The sequence below is a fragment of the Balaenoptera borealis genome (assembly GCF_965194805.1).
Source record: "Balaenoptera borealis genome assembly, chromosome: 9".
Taxonomy (NCBI): Eukaryota; Metazoa; Chordata; class Mammalia; order Artiodactyla; family Balaenopteridae; genus Balaenoptera; species Balaenoptera borealis.
This window is the reverse complement of record NC_138873.1, coordinates 28,599,790-28,622,759: the sequence shown is the minus strand read 5'-3', so window position 1 is coordinate 28,622,759 and position 22,970 is coordinate 28,599,790. Positions and strand designations below refer to the sequence as shown.

The window sequence follows — 22,970 nt, the reverse complement described above, 5'->3', positions numbered from 1 at the left end:
ATTTCATGTTTTTCTGGATGAGAGTAATACAAATGTTAGTTGAAAATAACAACAGCATCATCACTTATAAAGAGAGTTACTACTTTTTAGGATAAAGTTATATTGACTTTATAAAAACAGTAACAAACATTTTGGAACTTACAGGAAATCCTTTAGTGATAGGAATTTCAATATTAAAGATGAGGATTCGGGCTCTGAAACGAGTGCAAACCTTAATGGGTTCTTTGGGGCCACAAAATATGCAGCCAACACTGTAACAACAACAAAACAAAAACAAAAAAGGAGAGCAGGTAGTTGGGGGGATAATTAAATACACATCCAATAGGAAACCTTTAAAACCATTAACAAGGTAAAACAATCCAGTAAATTAGGGACTTTTTCTAAATAGTCCCTTTTGGGTTAAAGCATGGCTTTACACCATTATTAACCTTATGTCATTTTCATACATTACAGTTTTCCCTCAAAGAACATGTCAGGTACACGCGTTGACGCATATTGATTTAAATTTTAGTAGGTTTTGCTTATCATTCTTACACTTCCACAAGTGCCTATTTTTGGCCAAATGAGATTCAGAATTAACACTCATTCTTTCATTTGAGCTGGTGAATTGCAAATTTTACGCGTTTTGAGGTCCTACATCCAAAACAATGGTCGCTTAAACTCATTTTCTCACTCACTTGATTTTGATGACATCCATCCCAACCAACGTGAGACTAACATGATCGCCCGCCGCCGCCCAGTCGACAGGTTCATCATGCAGAGTGATTCCTGGAAATGAGTAAGAACCAAAGCATACAGTGAAACACCTCAATATCAAACCATAACAACCAAGGGAGTTTGGCTGATTTGTGCCTCATCAGTCACTACTCATCATTTTCAATATGAATGGATTGAGATTGAGAAGTGTTAACTGTAAGCATTGAGGAAAACACACTTCCTCTAGACTTGACTCTTCTGGACCACCACCCTAAACATAAAGTGACTTGTATTTGTCCATAAAAGGCTGATTTCTACTTATTTAATCAAGATTTTTTAAACTCATTTACACGACTGGTATATTCATTAAATAGGCCCCATTCTAATACTTCTCTTATATTAATGGATACAGGCATAACAGTACAGTCCCAGTTATTTTTAAAACATAAAAGATGGGACTGGGGAAGATGCCTAGTAGTATTTAAGCTTTGCTCTAATTAGACAACCACGTAAACAATCTCTGAGTAACCCACAGGGCATCAGTACTCAATCAGATGGTACCCTCGGCAGGCCCCTTCATTATTCCTGGCTCAAAAGAACTGCTTCCCAGAGAGACAGATGCACAATGATAAATAGTTTTATGAAAAGGAGGAGATTAATAGTGTAAGAAAATTTAATTTAAAAATGGTCCCAGCTATTGCTACCTTTATTACCTAGGGAAAATCCTGGAGTATAATTGCAAAGGGCAATAAAACTCAGGTATTTGAATAAAGGCTTTTAAAAGGTTTCTCATATTTTCTGATTCTGTGCAGTAAGTTCCTTTCTATAGGAACTTGAGTCTTATGATGAAGACAGTATGTAGACCAACCACTGGGGAACAGTTCTTGATTGACATGTTTTTAGTAAATTACAATTCACCCATCTCTTCCTGAAAATACTTATTTTTCCCATGTAGCATACTCTTAAGTGAGTTTCTTTGAGACTCTTTGGGAGTTCAAGGAGAACTTTAAGGGCTCTGAGACAACCTAAAGTTTTATTCCAAGTTTCATGTAGGTGCACATCTGCATTAATCTGAGAAGAGGGGCCATAACTTTCATCAAGGTATCAAAGAGGTTCCTGACTCTAAAAACGTTAACAATTATGACATTTTAAAATGTCTGTCAAATTTTCAACTAATTAAATTTAGTTTTTACGTGTAAATTTAAAATGACCATATCTGAGTTTTGGTATGAAATGTGGAATTGAAGTCAGGAGCTAGCTACTTACATAGACTAGAGATTGCCTTTAGCTTAGGATTTAAGAGCTTTCATACTAGAAGTTCAATTAACAATATAAAATTTTCTGAAGATAATATATAATCTGACTTCCTTCCCCCAAACATGTCACACTGTCCTACATGTGATATTTATCTTCTTAAGGACTTTCTTCATTGGAGAAAGAAGTTCTTTTTTAACACTCCATGAACTTATATGTTAATAAAGTGAAAATGTAATTTAGAATTTCCATTTGTTGGTAGCAGATTTAGTCAGTTCTCTTTTTTAGGACACTACTGGTTAGTGAGCCACTGTAGCACCTAAAGTGTTCAGATAGAAGCGTGCATTAAACAATCAAGTAAATCAAGCAAAAGCATTAGGGTGAGAAATTGAGGACTGAGAATCTCCAAGTTGGGTTAAAAGGGTGGCTCTCAAGGAGTGAAGCAGTGCTTCTCATATGGCTTCCCTTTAAGAACCACTGGGTTAAAGATAAGTGGTTGGAGTTTTTCTGGTAGGGTAGGGACAGGAAAGAAAGAGGGAAAGAACGTAGAACTTTCAGAGGTGACCAAATTATGATTTTGGAGCTCACAAAGGAGCCAATCTGTAAGGTCTATGACCATGGTTTAGGATCATGGTTTTAATTCATGTCTGATTATATTTTTAAAAAATTTCCTATTCTCAAAAAGGTCTTTAACATATAAAGAAATTAGTATTTCAATAGTATTGCAGCTCTTGATCACTTTAAGAAACAACAGCAGAGATAATTTAACCTAAATTTAAAGATGAATAAGGGAATGAAAGCCAAAGTTATTTCCATTTTACCTTTTTCTTTCTACTTGCTTAGAGATCAAGAAAATTTTGTTAGATAAAAATAATATACACTTTTTTAAAAAGAATCATTTTCCACAGACCTTTTGTTTGCAAGTTTACTTTATAGTATAATACAGATCTTCAGTTTTATGTTGAAGTCAGAAGTTTAGTTGGAAGCTAGAATAAGGTAAGTATAGAATTACAAACTTTTAAGCAGAATTCAAAGAAGAAGAACATGTATACATGTAAGGTCAAATGATCAGAAGATAGAAACAGTTATAAGCTATTATGAAAGGTCATATACGTCCAAAAGCAATAATTGTGGCACTTAAAACTAGCTCAATTTCTCTTTTCAACATTAGGATTCTCTCCATTTGCATCTTATTTTCTTAAGTCTTCCTGTCAAAAATTTCTTTTGGTATAAACATGATCTAGGTTGTTAACTTATAGTAATTCTGAAATACACATTTCAAAACAACAGACTGTAGCACTCTGCTTTGCCATTGACTATTTAGTGCCAGGATGGGGTCAGACTTAATTTCTGCTACTGAATACTATTTTAAATGTATGTGACAGGTGTCCATACATCTGGTTCAATCCTAGCCAGGCTTCTCAAATCAATGTCCAAAAAAAAAAAAAAAAAATGCTACCACAGTTAGAATGTTATATGTACATTTATACACACATAGTCACAACAGAAAAAAATCGTTTAATGTTTTCACATTTTTATCTTCAACAGTTAGTATCATTTTGACAGTCAGTTACAATTTCAGTAAGAGGTTATTTACTCTGGAGTTAATAACTAAACTACTTTTAAAAATCTGCTGTCTCAACTTAAGGGTTATTTAACAAAAGAACCTTGCAGAGGAATACCTTTTGCAGTACAAGTTTCATTAGGAGGCACTGCTAGCAGTCGGTCACCAGTTTGGATATAACCAGCTTCAATTTTACCAGTTACACAAAATCCAGATCCTTGATCTGCAAAACATGCCAAAATCTTATAATGGTTCACATAACAATATCATCTATGTTTAATACTGCTAGCTATACTTAGTTCCCTTGTAGTTATATAAAACTAGTAGTTCAATGAACATTAAGCAATGATCATTTCAGAATTTTTAATATATCTACTAAATATGACACACCACATTCTACTCTTGATTTTCTTATAAATAAAAATATTTATATTAGAAAAAGTGGGAATTCATTCCTTTTTCAATTTCATTGAAATGAAATTTATTGAATACGTACTAAGTACCAGGCACAGTGCTAAACTCTGGGAATAAAGAGATGAAAATATAAGCCCCTACCTATAAGGAGTTTTTTTACACTAGTGAAGAGAAAGGCAAAAACAATTACATTGTCCTGAGACAAATGTTATTTATAATGTGCAATGGAAACAAAACAAGGTTCATCGAAGAATCCATGATGATGGCGAACGACTACACTTTAGCGAGGCACTTAGAAGAAGGAACAGGAGTTTACCAGATAGTTTGTGTGCATGTGCAAAGGCACAGTCATAACCAAATGTGGGACATGCTAAGACCCATGCGTCATTTATATGGAATTTATATGGGGACCATTTGGAATAATGAGGGAAAGGGCAAGACAGGAGGCAAAAGAGGTAGACATGGGACAAATAATGACGGGGCCTCATAAATCACACTTAGGGCTTGAATTTCATCCTCAGTTAAGTAATGGGAAACCAGAAAAGAATTGTGAATGGAAAAGTGACATGGTGGTGTTTCTGTGTCAGAGAGATGGGGAGGCTGACTGAAATGCATACATGGACTACAGAAAGGGAAGAAACTCAAGAATTTGAGAATAAGGTATGACAGATTTAGGGTGATAAGGTAAATGGGGGATAATGGCAAAAACAGAAAAATCTGAGATGTGCATTAATTGTGAGATAGGAAATTAAAGAACAAGATCCATTTTAGCCTTGGTGAATTTGAAGTGTCTGCAAGACATACAGATGGAGAAGATGCATTCAAGGGGGCACCAATCACACCAAATCCATGAGAATGGTACCCTGGCAGCACACTCCCTGTGGAGATGCCCAGCAGCAGTTAGCAGATGTACCTGCAGAGTGAGAACAGGTCTGGGTTGGAGATTTGGGAAGCATTAAGACGCAGGAGATAGATGAAATCATGGATGTCGGTCCAAAGGGAGCATGTAGAATAAGAAGAGGACTGAAGTGATAGAACACGAGTCAAGGGACAGAGAAAGAGAAGCCCACAGAGAAGATACAGAAAGGTGAAAGAAACAGAAGAGCAGGAGAAAGTCGGTCACAGAAACCAAGGGGGAAAAGTTTCAAGGTGGATGTGGCTACGAGCCTCAGAAGTAATGCCAAATTCAAGTAAGATGGAAGTAAGATAGAACTGAAAAATGTGTACTGACGTTGGCAACCAAGAGGGCATTTGATAATCTCAGTGGGAACTGAGATTGAGGCAAGCAATGCAGGCAGAAGCCAGGAAGCTGCCTGAAGAAAGAAGAGGTAAACAAGTAGAGTCAGCAAACCCTGTTAATCAAAAAGAAAATTAAGCACCTCTTATATTTTAAATAGATAATAGGCATTTTGAAAAGAATTACCGTATTTCCTCTTCTACTAGAATGCTGGAAAATGATAATAATAAATTTCAATTTCATTGAATGATTTTTGCAAAGCACCTTCATTTATTCATTTATTAAACAACGTTTATTAAGCATGTGTTATGTGCCAGGCACTGAGCTAGGTCTTGCAAATATGGATATAGAAGTGACAGTACTTGCCCTCAAGGAGTTCACAATCTAAGTGAAATAAACAGCACAGGAACAATTATAAAACTACATGAAAAATGCAGTGACAGAGGATACAGAGAACACAGAGCGACACCTTAGGGTATGTGTGTGGGTGACCTCAATTATCACCCCAGAATTATCAATTTATTGCTGCTCAGTTCCAAATCTAATCTTTACTTCCTGCACTGTGATAATGGAGATATGGGGAGCAGCTGACATCTTTACCATACTGATTATTCCAATATATGTTATATATTGGAATAATAAGTTATATCCTTTTATTTATTAAGACCTTTTATTCCATTTCCATTTTATATTTTTCTGTGTAGGGCCTTGTACACATTAAACTGGATGTATTCTTAGGTATTTAATACAACACCTCCTCCCACACCTCTTCTGAGTTTGTCCTTCCTTGGGTTCTCTTCCTCAGCCCTAGGGTACCATATAGTGCCCTTGTATCTTATAGTCACTCTTTTTAATATATTAATAATCCTTATATTAAACTTCCCATTTTACATATGTGTGGTATCTATTTCCTGACCCAGACTGCTATATATGGGTAGGAAATGGACAAGTAAAGAGAGAGAAGAGCACAACATGGGTAGACATAGTGGCAATAAAAACTCTATGTGATTAGGAAATACTGAATGATCCAGTTCAGCTGAAGGATACAGAAACTAAAGGAATCTAATGGGAGAAAAAAACTATGAGGCTAGACAGATAAAGGATCAGGGTTTTTTTTATACTTGGAAGGTGAGTATGAGTTGGGGAAATGGTAAGTAAATTGAAGATTCTTCCGGGCAGGGGTGTTAAGTAACTAGAATTGTATACCACTGACATAAAGAAGGAAGAATCTGAAGACAACATGATAATTTTGTCCAACAATAGAGGTCAGGAGAAAATGGAAAGGCAGGGACCATACTGAAGAAGGCCAATAGAGGTAGCACTTACCTTTGAAAACATCAGATACACATAATCTAAAAGGCTTGTCAACAGATCTTCGAGGAGGCTTGAAGGAATCTGGAAAAAATGGTAAAATGGCAAGGTTTAATTTTAAAGTAATTTTTGACTCATGTCCAATGAGTCCACTATACTCCCATGTCTCTCAGAAAATAATTTTTTAATAAATACTAACAGCAAATTGACTGTGATTCATATAATACTCTAGTTTATAAAATGTTTTCACGTGTGTTTTCTCATTAATGTCACAATAGTCTGTGAGGTAGGTAGAGCAGGCATTAATTAAACACGAAAAATTTAGCATCAGTTTAAATATTGCATAATTTCAAAACTGGTAACCTAGCTCCTCTGACTACAAATCCTATGCTTTTTCACACATATCACTGTCCCCCACAAAGAACTCTAAATAATAATTAATATCAAGTTCATAATGTATTAAAATTAATATGGCAGTATTCTTACCAATTTGTTCTAATAAACATAGTCCTTTATACCATTTTGTAAGTTCACTTGACTGAGATCTTGTGATTAGATTTTCACCACTGAGACCACTTGTAGGGATAAAAGCTACATCACTTTCCTATAAAAAAGATTGAACATATGAAACTCAATACAACATTGTTTTTAAAAAGTTAAAAGGTTCACTATTAGCATAACTGTACCAAGTTTGCAAAAGCAACACTGTACTTTTTAAAAAGTAATAGAAATCAGAGAACTACCGCCCTGAAGTTACCTGATACAACAGTTTTCAACTTTCTTGATTTTGTGGGAGGGAAACTTACAAGCATTAAGTATTGAGTGTTTCCAAAACACTCAAGCATTTTTACCTAGTAACATAGGCATATTTCACATTTTTGCTGGAGAAATTTCTCTCTACTAGTTTCCACATTCCTCTGTGACCTCCTTAAACCTATACATCTAATTTAATAGGTGGAGAAAAAGTCTTCTACTTATACTAGATCCAAGCCAATTTATAAAATGTACGCAATTTTCTAAAATGAAGTAATCCAGGGAATTCCCAGGCAGTCCAGCGATTAGGGCTCTGCGCTCCCACTGCAGGGATCCCTGGTTGGGGAACTAAGATCCTGCATGCCACGCGTGGCATGGCAATAAACGGTCAAACAAACAAACAAACAAATAAAATGAAGTAATCCAAAGAATGTAAGATATACATAATACCAGGGAGAAATAAAAACAAAAAGAATTAAAGTACTGAACAAGAATACCAAAGTAGTTTTTTCTCTCATATCAGTAAGATGAGACTTAAGGAAAGTACCCAAATAAATTTAAAATTATCTTACCTTAAAACCTGCTTGCTTAAGAAAGTGCCCAAGTTTTCCAGTAATCTCTTGAAACCTTTCTTGTTGCCAATTAACCTGATAAACATCCAATTTATTTTTAAAACTATGCTTCAGACCATGCTATATATAAAAAATTTAAATTTTTGCAATAAAATATAAACAGTCAAGACTATAAAATATAATTATAAAATCTATTAAATATGAAATCTATTAAAATTAAAGCTCACAATGTCAGATCTTACTATTAATATGATCTAAAAGTAACTTTTCTTACAACAGAAAGGCTGGAAACAAACTCCAATGTTTATAGAATTTTTTGTATATGCTAAAAGTGACTTCAAATGTGGGGAGAAAAAGTGAATAACTTATTAAATTGTGCCTGGACCAACTGCTGAAATAAAATAAAATTACTGACACCACCCCCCCAAGTCAAACAGACATCTTAGTGTATGTATATGTAATATGAACTCTAGATAACCATTCCCATGCTATAGTATTTAGGAGTAAATGTAACAATGTCTGTAACTTGTAACTTACATGGAAATTCATGTCAAAATAAGATGGATTAATGGATGGATACAGGGGTAGATAGACAAAAATGAGATCAAGCAAGTGGCAGAATATTATGTAGTAGGTATAATATGGGTGTTACTGTAAAATTCTTTCAACTTTTCTTTATGTCTGAAAATCTACATACTGGGAAAAAATAAAAGGTATATGTAATAATGACACTATAAAAGAGTTATGTAGAAAAACCTAGGTGAATATGAATTTGATCCCAGGGTAAGAAAATACCTAAGCATAATGAAAGAAATCAAAAGGAAATAGTAATATCTTTAAATTAAGCTTATAAATTGATTTTTTTAAAGTTTCAAAAATGAGCAAATTACATAAATTCCAAAAGAAAAAATACAAATGATAATATACAAAGTATATTTAAATATTATGACCATTCATAGAAGAGTAAGTTTAAAGAAGAAAAATCATGTTTTATATACCAAATTGGAATACAATCTTTTAATAACAGCTGTGTTGATAAGAATTTGGGGAAGTGAACACACCATATAGAAGTAAATAACTAGAACTTTTCTCAAAGACATTTTCATCATGTACAGCAAGTCTTAAAAAATATATATATCCTTAGGCCCAGAAATTTCCATAGAATAGACTACTTCTAAACACACACACACACACAAAACTGGAAATATTCAAAAGTAGGGGATTGTCTGAATAAATTTTAGTATATCTTTAAAATACACTAGAATAAAGCTATAAAATCTACCTCTTTGCCTCTTTGCCTAAAAATTATTAATTACTTGGAAACATGAACAAGAATATTGTCATTTTTTTTTAAAAGTAGATAATGAAACAGACTAGAACCCAATATTATTAAAAAAAGATTTTTATGTGTAAAAATAAATTGGATGGAAGTACAAAATGAAAAGTTAAAAATTGGGTGGGAGAGTTAGAAATATAGGTTATTCCAGCTTTTATTTATACTAAAATAAACATGCATTTTTATAACTTAAAATGACTTTAAGATTTATAAATTAATTCTGAAAGTGAGAATTTATCTTCTTGCTTAAAAATTACTAATACCTCATTTATTTAATATTAGCATCATGAATTTATTTTTTAAAATATGACAACTGGACTAAGAAAATGTATACTAGTCACACCTGAGGTCATCAATACGGCAGAACATCATCTTAACTACCATCTAAAACGAATTCTCAAGAAGCCTTTAAATACCTGATCCATTTTATTGACTGCAACTGCGAGCTGGGTCACTCCCAGAGAACGAACCAAGAGGCCATGTTCTCGTGTTTGTCCCCCAGTCTCAAATCCAGCTTCAAACTCTCCCCTGCTGGCATCTACAACCAAAACAGCTACATCTGCCTAAAAAAGAAAAAAATAACAATCAAAACTAGACATAATGTCACAGCATTTTAATTCAAAGGACAGATTATTAAATTAATTGTGTTGGTGAGATTTTAAAGGCAGACTCTAACCCGACACCAAACACAAAGCAAATCAAAGGAATTACACAGATGGATTAAAATTTTAAATAGAAGAAAGTACTAGCATGTGCCAAAAAAATAATGACATAAAGAATAAAAAATTCCCATATTTGATTACATAATAATTATGATAACCAGGCAAAGGAGGAAAAACATAAAATTAAAACATACTTAAACAGGGACAAATATTTATAACATTTAAGATGAAAATTATAATCTTAATATCAAGTCTTTACCAAAGAAGAAAAAAAAGTACAGCTCCATAGAAAACTAGTTAAAGGATACAAGCAACTTGCTAAAGAAGAAATATAAATGGCCAATAAACATTAAGAAAATTCAAATTTATTAGAAACCAAAAAAAAAAAGGACATTAAAAACACATCAACATATTCCTCCCTTCTCCAATTTTACAAATCGCAATGTCAAAGATTTAAAAGACAAAATTATTTACACAGGCAAGGGTGCAGGGAGACAGGCATTCATATACATTGCCTGCGGGACAGTAAGTCCACCACCTTTCTGGAGGCCATTTTCACAATAAGTATCAAGAGCCTTAAAATTATGTTTATTTTGTTTCCCATCAAACTCTGTATCTAGGAATTTATCCTAGAGAAGTAATTATGGATCTACAAAGAAATTTGTCAGAGTACTGTTTATAATGATAAAAAAGTTGTCAATAAATGAATTTTCAAAAAATAGCATATTCACCCCCTACAGCCACCAAAAAAGAACCTGAATAACAAAGTTTCCTAACCTTTGTGGACCATTTTGAGAATCAGATGAAAGACATTTCTTCTCTTATGCTCAATTTACACACACACACACACACACACACACACACACACACACACACACACACACACATGCACAAAGAAGGAAAAGCGCTAACCTTAGCTTAGGTCATTTTCTTCTTTAGCCTTACTGAACCTAGTTTTACAGGTTCCCACTATTCCTTTGTGTTGTTGATGCTTCTTTATGTGACTCCACTTGCACCATATGAATGCAGCGTTTGAAAATTTGCAGAAAACAGTTTGTGCAACCATAGATGTTCCTCCATTCTCATTCTCATCAATGATTTCTGTCAGTGCATTGTCAGGACATTTCTTAAATGAACACTCCATCTTTCATTTACCCCTTTTACAGTTTTGCCTTGTATGCATACCTGTTCTTATAGAAATCTGCTTTTCTGTAATTCAGAATATAATGTCTAAATTTGGCACTCCCCTCTTCAGCTATCTCAGACTGTTACAAGACAATCACTTTTTCTCAAGGGTCCTCTTATATTCGATTCACATCAAGTGCTCTGGCCTTTTGGTCAGAACAGAGTCCAGAACAGCTTTTCTCTCTGTTGTTTCCTCAATGACACTTCATGATTCTGCTATCAGTTTTTAAAGATTTTCACATATGTCATCATATAATCCACACCATAATGGGAAATGAAATGGTCATAAAGTAAGTAAAGCATTTATCAGATACTCTGCTCGGAACACAACAGAACTTTATAATTTAAATCAGAAGTATCATGTACATACTTTGGTGGGGGCAATTTACACTATTATTTCTATTCTTTTTCCTTTAATTCTTACCCAAATATTCCTTCTGCTTTATATCTACTCTTAAGTGCATCTTTCATACCCAATCCTTCATGACTTCTAATGTTAAACTCCTAATTTCTTCAATGAGATCCAGTTCTTTTGATCAAGGATTCTTAGTTAAGAGCACAAACTAAAGCAATCAATTTGAAAATTGGCTCTTTCACTCATGTGTAGTCACTAGCAGGTCTCACGCCTCAGGCAAATAGACAGCTATCTCACCTCACAGAAACACTGGGGGATAAATGTAGTTTACTTAAAGCCCTGACCTTCCAAATCCTAGGCTCAATGACTGTAAATCTCCTTCTCATCAGGTTTTGCTAATAACTGTCAAATTATATTTACTTTTTTAGATTAAAAATGGAAAGTCACTGAACTGGTATTAAGATACCTAAGTCAGTAAGTATTCTTCCTGATCCTCTTTCCTATTAACATCTCAAAAAAAATTACTGGGCAATTTCTCTATTCTTTCTAAGCAACAGCTTGTCTTTGGGAGCTCAAATGCCTATACATTTTCAAGGAAGCCTTTTAAGTGGTAAAAAGCGATCTCTCCTCATCCATCATGTATACTGTGTATATTCTTCTTGTAGTACATCTGTGTTAGCCTTTCATTGTTACGTGTCTTACCTTTCTACACTGTGATTTCCTTGAGGAGAGGCAACATGTGCCATATGCATCTCTGTATCCAGAAAAGCCTACCACAGTACTTCATACACTGGGTACGTTACTTAATGTCTTTGAGCCTATTTCTTCATTTGTCTTATAATGGAATTCAATTAAATAATCTCTAAAATCCTTTCTTACCCTAATTCCATCAGGAGTTTGGAATAAATGTTCTTTACGATTACTCCGGACTCTAAGATTCTAGGATTAAAAAACATTTTAGTGTCATTGTGTGTTCTGGTGTTTGCCTCCCCCAGTAAACTATCAAAATGTGCTTTGTAGTCCATCATATCTCCACACTGCCTACCACTGTGCTTGGCACATAGCAGGCATTCAGTAAGTTTTCACTGAATGAAAACATACATACATACACACACATACACACACATACATACACATACACACATACATACACACACATACACATAAGGAAACAAAGAGAAAAATATATCCTTTGGTAAATGCAATGAGAAGTATATCAATTTAAAATGGGGCTAATATGTATTTCACAGAATTGTTACAAGGATTAGATTAAACTAAATGCATGCAAAATACCTAGTACAGAGTCTGGCCTGTATTCAGTACTCAATCAACGTGATAATTATTACTTTTCAATCTTCATTATCTCATTCAGTCCATGGACTGCAAATTAATATTCTGAAATTATATGTCAACTTCCTTAAATAGAATCAAATACTTCCTTATTTACCTTCAAATATATTCTAATTTATTCATATAACATCCTTTTTACGTTGACAAATGCTCATAACATTGTTTGATAAACATTCCCTTTAAATGGCTGGAAGAACTCAGAAAATGGTCAATCGCTGAACACTTTTGCCAAGTGACACAAACTTATGAACTCTCCACATTTTCCAATAGTCGTCTATCATAGAAGAAACCAATGTCCTATATGTGTAGTGCTATTTGCATTGTTTTAATTATTTAAAGTTATTATCTTTGATTTTTTTTCAGTATCCTCATTAAGAATCATGTAAGCTTACAAATTGCAATGGTTTTTTAATCTTAAGAAAGCAAATAAACCACAAGGGGAAGACTCCCAAGCTTCACTATTTCTGCATAAATTAGCTCTTTAAAAAGATACATGACTTGAATATAAATATAGTAAAAAGGCAGATGTTGAAATATTCACTCCAACTTAGTAATAAATAAATTATAAAGCTATGCCTCATTGAGCCCTTACCATTATTTTTACTACAAAGAAATTCGTAGCTTTTATACATTTGCTTCTTTGTAATAAATTAGAAAAGGTTTTATAAAGTACCAATAGAGATCATGAAAAATACATCTCTATTTTTTTTCAAATTTTTAAAAAAGTTAAAATTTAAAATTTTAATATTTTAAAAGTTATAATCCTAGCATTATAACCTCAGCATCAGGAAATTATCAGTGTACTTTGGTTAAGGAAATATCTGGTACCTGGGCTGCTCCTGTAATCATATTTGGAATGAAATCCTTATGGCCTGGAGCATCCATTAATATAATAACTTTGGTTTCGGTCTCAAACTTTGTCATACCAACATCCATTGTTACTCCCCTTAAAGAAAACATAAAATGGTTAGAATGCACTATAGAAATAATCAGTGTTATGGATTAAATTATTTAATAATATAGATGAAATGACAGTCTAAATTCTTAAGTAACAATAGGAATTCTATTATATAGTCTATTATTTTGAATAATTAGGCTATCTGGAATTTCTGCTGTAACAGAATTACACTGGTATGGCTTTAAAACAAGGTTGTGGATACAACAAGAGCTTAATCAAAATGACTGATGCTTCCTATTTCCTTTTTTTTTTTTCAGTAAGAAGCAGTACAGATTGTGAACAAAGAAAGATATATAGGGACATATCTGGAGTGGGAAACAATAAATATTGCACATGAGAAAAGATAAAAATGAAGAATGACCACTATCAGGAGGTACCTTTCCTCATTTTCTTACATTTATGCTTCACTAATTATAGAAATAAACTTATAAAACTTTCATTTGTAAGGTTGGTCAGTATGTTACACACTCAGCAAACAGGAAATATCAAAGGAGATGCACAATTTTTTAACAATTGAGAGAGAGGGACAGTAGTGGTTTTGCATCCCATGTCATCCTCTTGGAGTCCAACACAGTGCCTCATCTTAGCCACAAAAACATAGATTCAGATATAAGAAAGCCCAGGAGGGTCTACAAAAGCAGCAAGTCTTTCTAGACTTTAGGAATTTAAAAAGGGAAATCACGTGGGCAATAAACTAGGTAATTATTCATCCTGGTTTGCCCAGGATAGTCCCTAGTAAGGAAGGAGCACTCCCTTCTACTACCAAAGTGTCCCAACAATTATAATGGTAAATTATGTGTTCACCCTAGCAGTCAGGTAACTGTGGGTCTCCTTAGTCAGGTTATTCTAGTTTAATCCGAAACCATGGGCCATTTGAGTTTGCAAAAATGATACTTAATTCTTTTTAATAATCCCCAAATAACTGCCTGAGAATAGTGATGAACCAAGACTGAGTCTGAGCTCCTCCCTGGACTGCTTTGACCATACTCTTTTGACCCAGCTCTGCTCTGCATTTGTAATTGAGAGGATATGAAAATGTCACTCAGGCTACTAATTTCTGTCCAACACATGAGCAGAACAGAGGATTTATAAATATTTAACATGGTGGGATAAGCAATTCACTGTATTTTTGAAATGCTACTAAGGAATATATAGTGGTGAATTAAAACTCCCATTATGTGTATGGAAGCTTCTGCTACCTACCGAATAAAGGAATATTCTAAAAATTGTAGCATGCTGAGCAATAGAAAACTACCAGCAGCAAAAATATGACAGCCAACTAGCAGATTTATTATTAAAAAAACACTAAAATTATTAATTATTCTAGGAAAGAGATTATTAGCTTACTTGCCTGCTCAACTCACACATGAAGTAAATTCAAACAAAGCCATTCTAACTTAATTATACAGTCCTCAATCTCTTTACCTAGTTAATAGATGGTACAAAGAAAACTAAAAAGCCATATATCAATAATCTGCTTAATAAGCTGATAGATGGAAATTTAGTCTTCTAATACTGATATCATACAAAATTCTGTTTTCCAATATTCGTTTTCCAAAAAGGTGTAACTGTCCAACTATTTTTTCTTACTAGGTTGTAAAACAAGCTTGTGATACTATGAAGAATAAGAAAGACACCTACAAGAAAAAACAAAACAAAACTCAAACCACTATGATATAAAATTCTATTTACCAGAAGAGCTAAGGAATAGTGTGACCTGCTTTATTGAGAATTATCTTATATCAATACTCCAAGAAAATAAACATACACACTTTTAAAAAGTATGAAAAGCCAAATATGTTCTCTAATCATATTCAGAATGAAGACATCAGAGAACAGAGTAACTTCTTTGTTGATTCAGGACTTTCAGAGGACTTCAGTCTTTATTATTTTGAGACAGTAGGTATATTTGCCATTTCACTTAATTATAAGTGTCCTCTTTCTTTCCTGACAAAGGTGCCATTGGCTTCCCCATCCCTACCAGTTCTAACATGAAATATCTAAAAAGACTTCAAGAGAAATACTGTGGCCAGAGGTATATGAATAGCTGTATTCTCCTAAAATCTCACCAAAGTTAGCATTGAACACAGTAACGCATACAGGAGTAATCGAATGGATTAGATCTACCTGGTAGGAGACAGGTTTAATTACTTGTTTGTTGACTCTGTCTCATAAAAGCATAGTACAGAAAGTATAATGATGAATTAAGCCTGGTAATTTGAATTTACCGGTCATTTTGATTCTAGACAGAAGACAGTTTACTACAAAAAGTTACCTTTCCTTTATAACCTGATATAATAATCTTACGTATATTAACATTATATATATTAATTTTAAGTTAAGAGTCTTACTCATAATTTTAATTCAAAATCAAGACAATCTGACATATACTCAGGGGAGTGACAACCGAAACTTCTCCCACAGAATAATTAGCTAAGGGTTTTTACTGCCTTTTTCTCTGTGTTTTTTTTAAAATTTTTTAATAAACATTTTTTAAACTATTTTCATAGAACTTGGAAGAGTAAAAAATGTATGTAGACTACAATGAAAACTACAATAAAAACATTTCCCTGATAACTGAAAACTTTTTTCTAAAAATAGTCTCTAAAATATTTCATGCTTTGTTTCATGCATATTCAACACATATTACGTACGTATTTAAAAGACTATATACCATTTCAGAATGAAAATTTTGAAATAGTGACTACCTTTCCCTTTCTTCGCCAGTCTCATCCAAGACCCATGCATATGCAAACGAAGCTTTGCCAGCCTTTTTAGACTCTTGTTCATACTTATGCATAGTTCTTTTGTTTACATTACCCAGAAGATAAAGCAAATGGCCCATCAGAGTACTTTTCCCAGCATCAACATGACCTAAGGAAAATTGATTGAGGATTAATACTAGGTTCATTTTCTAGATGCTGTTCACATTGAGGCATTGCATGAATATGTAATTCAATAGTTCATGTCAGTGTTTAGCGTAATAAATACCAATTTTTATCAAATAATAGTTAAGATGTCTAAATGGAGGGAAAAAAGCATGTCTCTTTAAAGGGGGGATAATTTCCTTGATTTCTGGAAATTAAGATTGTCAACAAGACATGCAATTTTCAAATGTTCACAAAATGAAAATGCCACAACCAAGTCTAATGACCTCTTTAGTAACTTGGCATTGTTTCACCCAGAGTGACCTTGGTAACTTGACATTATGATGCAATGCCTCCTTGCTTCATGTCTATTTACACCCACACAGAAATGCAGAGTGGAACGAGTTTCCATGCTGCCACTGGAAAGTTATTGGGCTTGAGCAGTTGACTGACAATCCAGAGGAACAAAGGGCATTACCAATGACCACTAGGTTGAGGAGTTGCTTCCCTCCTTGCCGCTTTTCCAGCTCCGCTTTGATATCTATTTGTTGCCTCAGCTTGCTAGACTTTTTCACTGGTGTTGGTGTTGAACTCTGCTCTTCTGATGCTTGAATGGTGTGGGATGGAAGAGCTGATTTAGAAGCGGTCTCAAGTACATCAGAAGAAACAAGGCTGGTATCTTCACTAGAATGTCCTTTTTGAGGTGTGTGGAAAATATGACCATTTTCTTCAGCAGTTACTCTACAGAAAGCATAGATAGGAATAAAGTGCTTAAAACAATTTGACTGACATCCTATAATGTCAGAAGGGCAGAGAAGTTGTCTCTTCATATTCCTTACACTTGCAGACCAAAAAATGATCTTCACTAAGTGGCTAGAGTCTGTTAAGGTGGAAATGATAAGTAGCTAGACCCAAACCACACAAATACATACATGGAAGATCCCAGGAGAAAAACAGACGACCAAAAACTAAGATAAGAAGAAAATATCCCATAAAATAACTGAAATTCAATGTGTAAGCCCATAGCTTAGCCATACAATCCTATCAAAACAGATGGCATAAAGGAGATATTTTGTAAAACTTGGCACTGTGTTCCTGGAGATAAATCAGTACTAAAAAAATAGCTTTATCAGTTTTATCCCTAACTCATTCCTCCAACCGGACAGAGACTTACAATTTTTTTTGCTCAAACACTATCCTTAAGGGAGAAATCGTTAAATGTGTACATTTTCTTATTACTTTTGGCAAAAGAGTTTTAATTCATTAATTCAACAAACACTTGATTCACTAAAAACTATATTAACATATACTAGCACTGATGTTGAGAAGAAAAGATAAAGAAATGAAAAAGTTATCAACTGATCCCAAAAGCTTACAATCTACTGAGGAACTCAGATATGTAAAGTAGAAACAATACCATCTAGCTTAACTTATTTCCTCCTTGACAATGACAATGCCTCCAAAAGTAAACACTGATCTTAGTTCTTCAATAGTTCTTGGACTATCCTCCACAGAAACTCTACCAGTGCTATGCTATGGATAGCTACAAAGGATGTAATCTAATCAACCAGACTACGATGTGTCTTACCTTTCCTTCAATGACACAGAATTAGGACAAAGAACAGGTTAAATTGCAAGTTATTAAGAATGAAACCAATTATATGTGACTCAATGTGGATCTGGCAGAGAAGAATTACATACAGAAAGCAGTTTACAAAAATAACTTAAGGGGCTTCCCTGGTGGCGCAGTGGTTGAGAATCTGCCTGCTAATGCAGGGGACACGGGTTCGAGCCCTGGTCTGGGAGGATCCCACATGCCGCGGAGCAACTAGGTCTGTGAGCCACAACTACTGAGCCTGCGCGCCTGGAGCCTGTGCTCCGCAACAAGAGAGGCTGCGATAGTGAGAGGCCCGTGCACCGCGATGAAGAGTGGCCCCCGCTTGCCACAACTAGAGAAAGCCCTCGCACAGAAACGAAGACCCAACACAGCCAAAAATAAATAAATAAATAAATTAATTTTAAAAAAATACCTGCAAAGGAAAAAAACTGGAGATTTAGTTCCATGGCATCATTATTAAAAAAAAAAAAAACACTTAAGGATTGCAGCGTAATGGAAATGTGTACGAACAGTAAATCTGCCAATATTTTCTTCTTGCCCACAATAACAAAAACAGATTCTTTGTTCCCCCTCAGGGTGTTTTTACATGCTCAACACTGACCCTTCCTCCTATGCCTCAGGAAAGAATCACATTCGTTATATTTGCAACTTCATTAAAAGCCTCATATTCATTCCCATCTTATTTTGGTTTTGCAAATCTCCACTAACCAACTTGGGTGTTCACTTTTTAACACTGCTTAGACAGATTAGCTTCATCTCAAACTACAAGGAAAAAATATAAGTATGTGGAAAATGTTCCCATTCTTTTTTTTAAAAGAGTCCAACAGACTAAGTTAAGTAAATCAAATTTAAACTATAATTTGCAAACATTTATTTGAATGACCACAGCTACTCCTCTAAAACAAAAACATGACAACTCTGCATTTAGGGGAGCAAAAAAAAACCCTACAAATTACAATGAAAGTATTCAACCAGAATGACTAGTCACGTCACAGAATCTGGTTCTGATCAGACCTGAGAGAAATCACAATCTCTGGCTGCAAATCTTTCTGTTTTCAGTGACAGAGGCTTTTCTTCAAAGGAAAGCTCACGCTAACTCCAACATGGAAAACAGATAAAAGCAGAACAGCTATGGCTGACACAGTGGGTTGAGGCCTGAAACTCAGCTCACCCACCAATCCAGGCAGCCCTGCTCAGGATAGGAAGAGCGTCACAAAACATGGCCTGACTCGGTTATTTCATTTACAATTCAGTAACATGAAAGGTTTGCTTTTTTTTCACTTTCATAGTAACATTCCCTTCAAGTAAATTTTAGGCAAACTGCAAATTAGTTCACTAAACTGTACAATGTTAGAGAAAAAGGGTCAAAGTAATTAGAAAAGCATCGATGAAAGTCTGTACTTAGTAAAAACTTCTGCGTAATATGAAGTAAAAGTTAATGTTTTAAGATTTTGAAAAATCTCAAAGATGAGGTCTAAAAATGACCATTCTGGGTTCAGGGTTATAATTACTGACTGGTACAAAAGAAAGAACAGGTTGGTTGAATATTTTTTCAGGTGCTTTCTGATATAACTTTGTAACCTTATCTACTATTTTAAAGTGACCGGTCTGTTTTTTTTTTAAAACCATCTTTCCAAGAGTGGGACTATTTCTACATGAATCTAGAGGCTTAATCTTTCTTTGTGAGTTATTTAAATGATACTAGAAAGCTAATAATTTAGATTGAAGAGGTTAACCACAGAGTTATTTGTTCTCTATGCAAGGTTCTAACGATTTTTACTTACTGCACTTTCTAGAGAGATATTTACTATCTTTACTATTAGTGAAGAAAAAGTTTGCTGTTTCAGTTTCTTCTAAGAAATGCATTATCCTTTTTTTATAAGCTGCCACTGGGAATCACACTATGTAGAAATCTATGATGCTGAAATCTTGACTCAAAAGTGTTTTTTTTTCTTTGTGTTTTCTTGAGACCAAATCAAAACAACAGCCTAAGTATTATCCCTACTATAAATTTCCTCCCAAAATCCTATAAAAGTATTTGAAGTAAATATAGCTTGGTCCTTGAGCAACAATATGCATTCTGAGTATCTCCATTTGTAATTGCAGACCTTTCACATTCTGATGACTTCTCCCACAGGGCCACATCAAAATATTGGCTCACAGGCTGCTTTTTACCTTTATACTATTTCCAGGTTTATTTTTAAAATAAACTGTATTTCTCCAAGGACTCTGATCAATAAATATTTAAACAACTATTCTATGAAAGGAATATGATGATGAACATTAATGGTCCCTGTCCTCATGAAGCATATACTCTTATAAGATTTTGAAAGGCTTGCATTATACTTGTAAAGCATAAAGGTGGGTTTCTAAGAATTATTTACTTATATTTACTATTTATTTTTTTCTTGATCATTTATTACCCATTATTTTTATAAATATTCACATAGATAACTATGCATTTACTTCTAATATATAGATAGATTAATATACGTAGACAAGTCTAGAATCAAGCCTATTTTCTCATTCCCTTTTCTTTGTACTATGCTCATCTGCACGTTGCTTTCTAAGCCTCCGAAACCTTTTGCATAAGATTATAAAATCCTTAGAACAAGGAATTGTGTATTCTATTTATTTTTTCCTCTCTCAATGAAAATAATTCCATAATAGGATTAAATGGCACTCAAGACATGAGAATAAAAAAGGTACTTATGATTCTTACAACTCAACCTTCATTCAGAGAGAAAAGACATACATTGAGCTTTTTGTTACTGAATCAGGATTCAGAATTATTTTAACGGGCTAAAGTTACTCAAATTAAAAATTAACTTTTTCATTCATCCATTTAACTAACGTATACTGAATGCCTACTATGTCCTAGATATGGAGTTCTTTCCCTCACTAAATTTGAAATCTAATGAATAAAGTCTTGCTTCTATTAAAAAAAAAAAAAAAAAATGAACTAGGTAATCATTAACATTCTTCCCAACCAAGACTCATGGATACTTCTATTAATTTACATAAAAGAATGTTGTAAGGGAGAAAAAAATGGCTGCTGAGTTTGTATTTCCTGCAATTGGGGAAAAAAAAAAATCCTCTATTGTTTATATTTGATAATAGTGTTTCTTGTCTGATAGACAAAAAATATATAATTTATAAATAATAGATTTAGGAAATGATTGAAAAACCTGAAAACTTTTAAAGAAGTTTAAAGTTAATGTCTTTAGGGGAACTAAGATCCCACATGCTGCACGGTGCAGCCAAAAAAAAAAAAAAACAAAAAAAAATTAAAGTTAATGTCTTTAAACTATGCTGTTATGTCTCAAGCAACCCACTTCCCTTGTCTATAAAAACTCCCGAGAGAATCCTAAAGACTGTGAAAAGAAAGAATAAATGAGTGCTACTAAAGCAGCACTTATTATCACTTAGCACTTATAATAAGTAGCACTTATTAAAGTAGACTTATTATCGTTTCTCACTAGATATTTGCAGTTCTAGGTAAGTTTTATTTTATATTTTGTCTTTGTTATACTGATCCATTTTATTCAGTATGAAAATCTAAAAGAGTTTAAAGATAATAGTAAAAAAAATTTAATTAATGATTCCTTGATTGACCAACTACATTTAATTCCCAAACACTGCTTACTTACGCCATCTAGTGGCAAAGGATTCCCTACCTCACAGTGCTAGATTTCACAAAATCATAGGTTTTTAACGTTAAAGTAGCTATATTTAATTTGTATAAGGAAACTGACAGTGAGGTAGGTTAATATACATAGATAAGTCTAGAATCAAGCTTAATTTCTCATCCCCTTTTCTTTGTACTATGCCATACGGAGGACCCATTATACTTCAATGATTATATTATGCAAAACTGAAACAGATTCTCTTTCTTACAGTCTAACAAGGAGACAATACTAATTTCAAAAAAGGGGGGAGGGGTTAAAAACGTTACCCAGGCACTTCAAATCCCATAGTTTGCTTCTTTCCAGATACCGTCATTTTAGCAACTTTTGGCACAATTTCAGATTCACTTCGAGATGACTGGGAATCTATTGATTTTCCTAATGAAAGAGTAAAATATAAAAGGCTAGTTAATTCAAATTGATTCCTAGAAACATTTATTACATATTAAATACATATTATGGTAATTTTCACAGAATCACATCTTTATACGTATTTTTTCTCTGAAAAAAATTCAGCGCAATTTTAAAATGCTGAAAGAAATTCTTCTGTCACCCTATTCTGGGAAATCCCCTATTGTCAGGACTCTGCTGTGCTTAACCTCCACCAAATCTCTTCCTAATTTTGAACTGACTCTTAAGTTTCAGTATTAAGAGGTCACAAGGTGGTTTCTGCATTGAGCCTCATTCTGACATTATACCTAGACCCTGTATCTCCCTCTCCTACCACACCCTTTCACAATACTAAAATTGTCCGGTCAGTTAGCAGATGGCTAAACTATTTTTAATCGTGATACCTATAAACTGAGGAGCAAGCTGAGAGTTCGCTGAATCGTGCTAGATACCGCATATATTTTACTTGCTCACAATACGAGACTTAGTAAGATATTTGATATCTCCATAGAATATGGGGGAAGAAGTCAATATAGAAAAAGTGAATTAAGAACATGAAGGAGGATAAGTTACGAGCTAGATCAAAGTAAGACTTTTATGCATTTGATCCTTTAAAAAATATATATGTAATTCATGAAATTCTTCAGAATGTATCTTCATTATTTTCAGTAAGAGTACCATCAGGATTGGGTCCACATAAAACTATGGAAACTGCATTGCTACACTGGTAAATATATATACAGAAATTACTTTTAAAAATTA

General features: G+C 33.8%; 1 protein-coding gene across 5 annotated transcripts in view; it reads right to left on the bottom strand.

The window, feature by feature from the left end:
* The window catches only part of HBS1L (HBS1 like translational GTPase), an 83,569-nt gene that overhangs the window by 9,597 nt on the left and 51,002 nt on the right, over positions 1-22,970 (bottom strand). For 4 of the 5 annotated variants that reach the window (XM_082405693.1, XM_082405688.1, XM_082405691.1 and 1 more), the window contains 11 exons: positions 22,088-22,196; positions 16,993-17,255; positions 16,356-16,521; positions 13,518-13,635; positions 9,554-9,700; positions 7,802-7,876; positions 6,963-7,080; positions 6,492-6,560; positions 3,633-3,737; positions 678-768; positions 143-251 (listed from right to left, as the gene is read on the bottom strand). In XM_082405693.1, coding sequence (XP_082261819.1) covers positions 143-251; positions 678-768; positions 3,633-3,737; positions 6,492-6,560; positions 6,963-7,080; positions 7,802-7,876; positions 9,554-9,700; positions 13,518-13,635; positions 16,356-16,521; positions 16,993-17,255; positions 22,088-22,196 — 1,370 coding nt within the window. The remainder of the gene's footprint in view (positions 1-142; positions 252-677; positions 769-3,632; positions 3,738-6,491; positions 6,561-6,962; positions 7,081-7,801; positions 7,877-9,553; positions 9,701-13,517; positions 13,636-16,355; positions 16,522-16,992; positions 17,256-22,087; positions 22,197-22,970) is intronic. The other variant, XM_082405690.1, reaches the window with a different exon arrangement.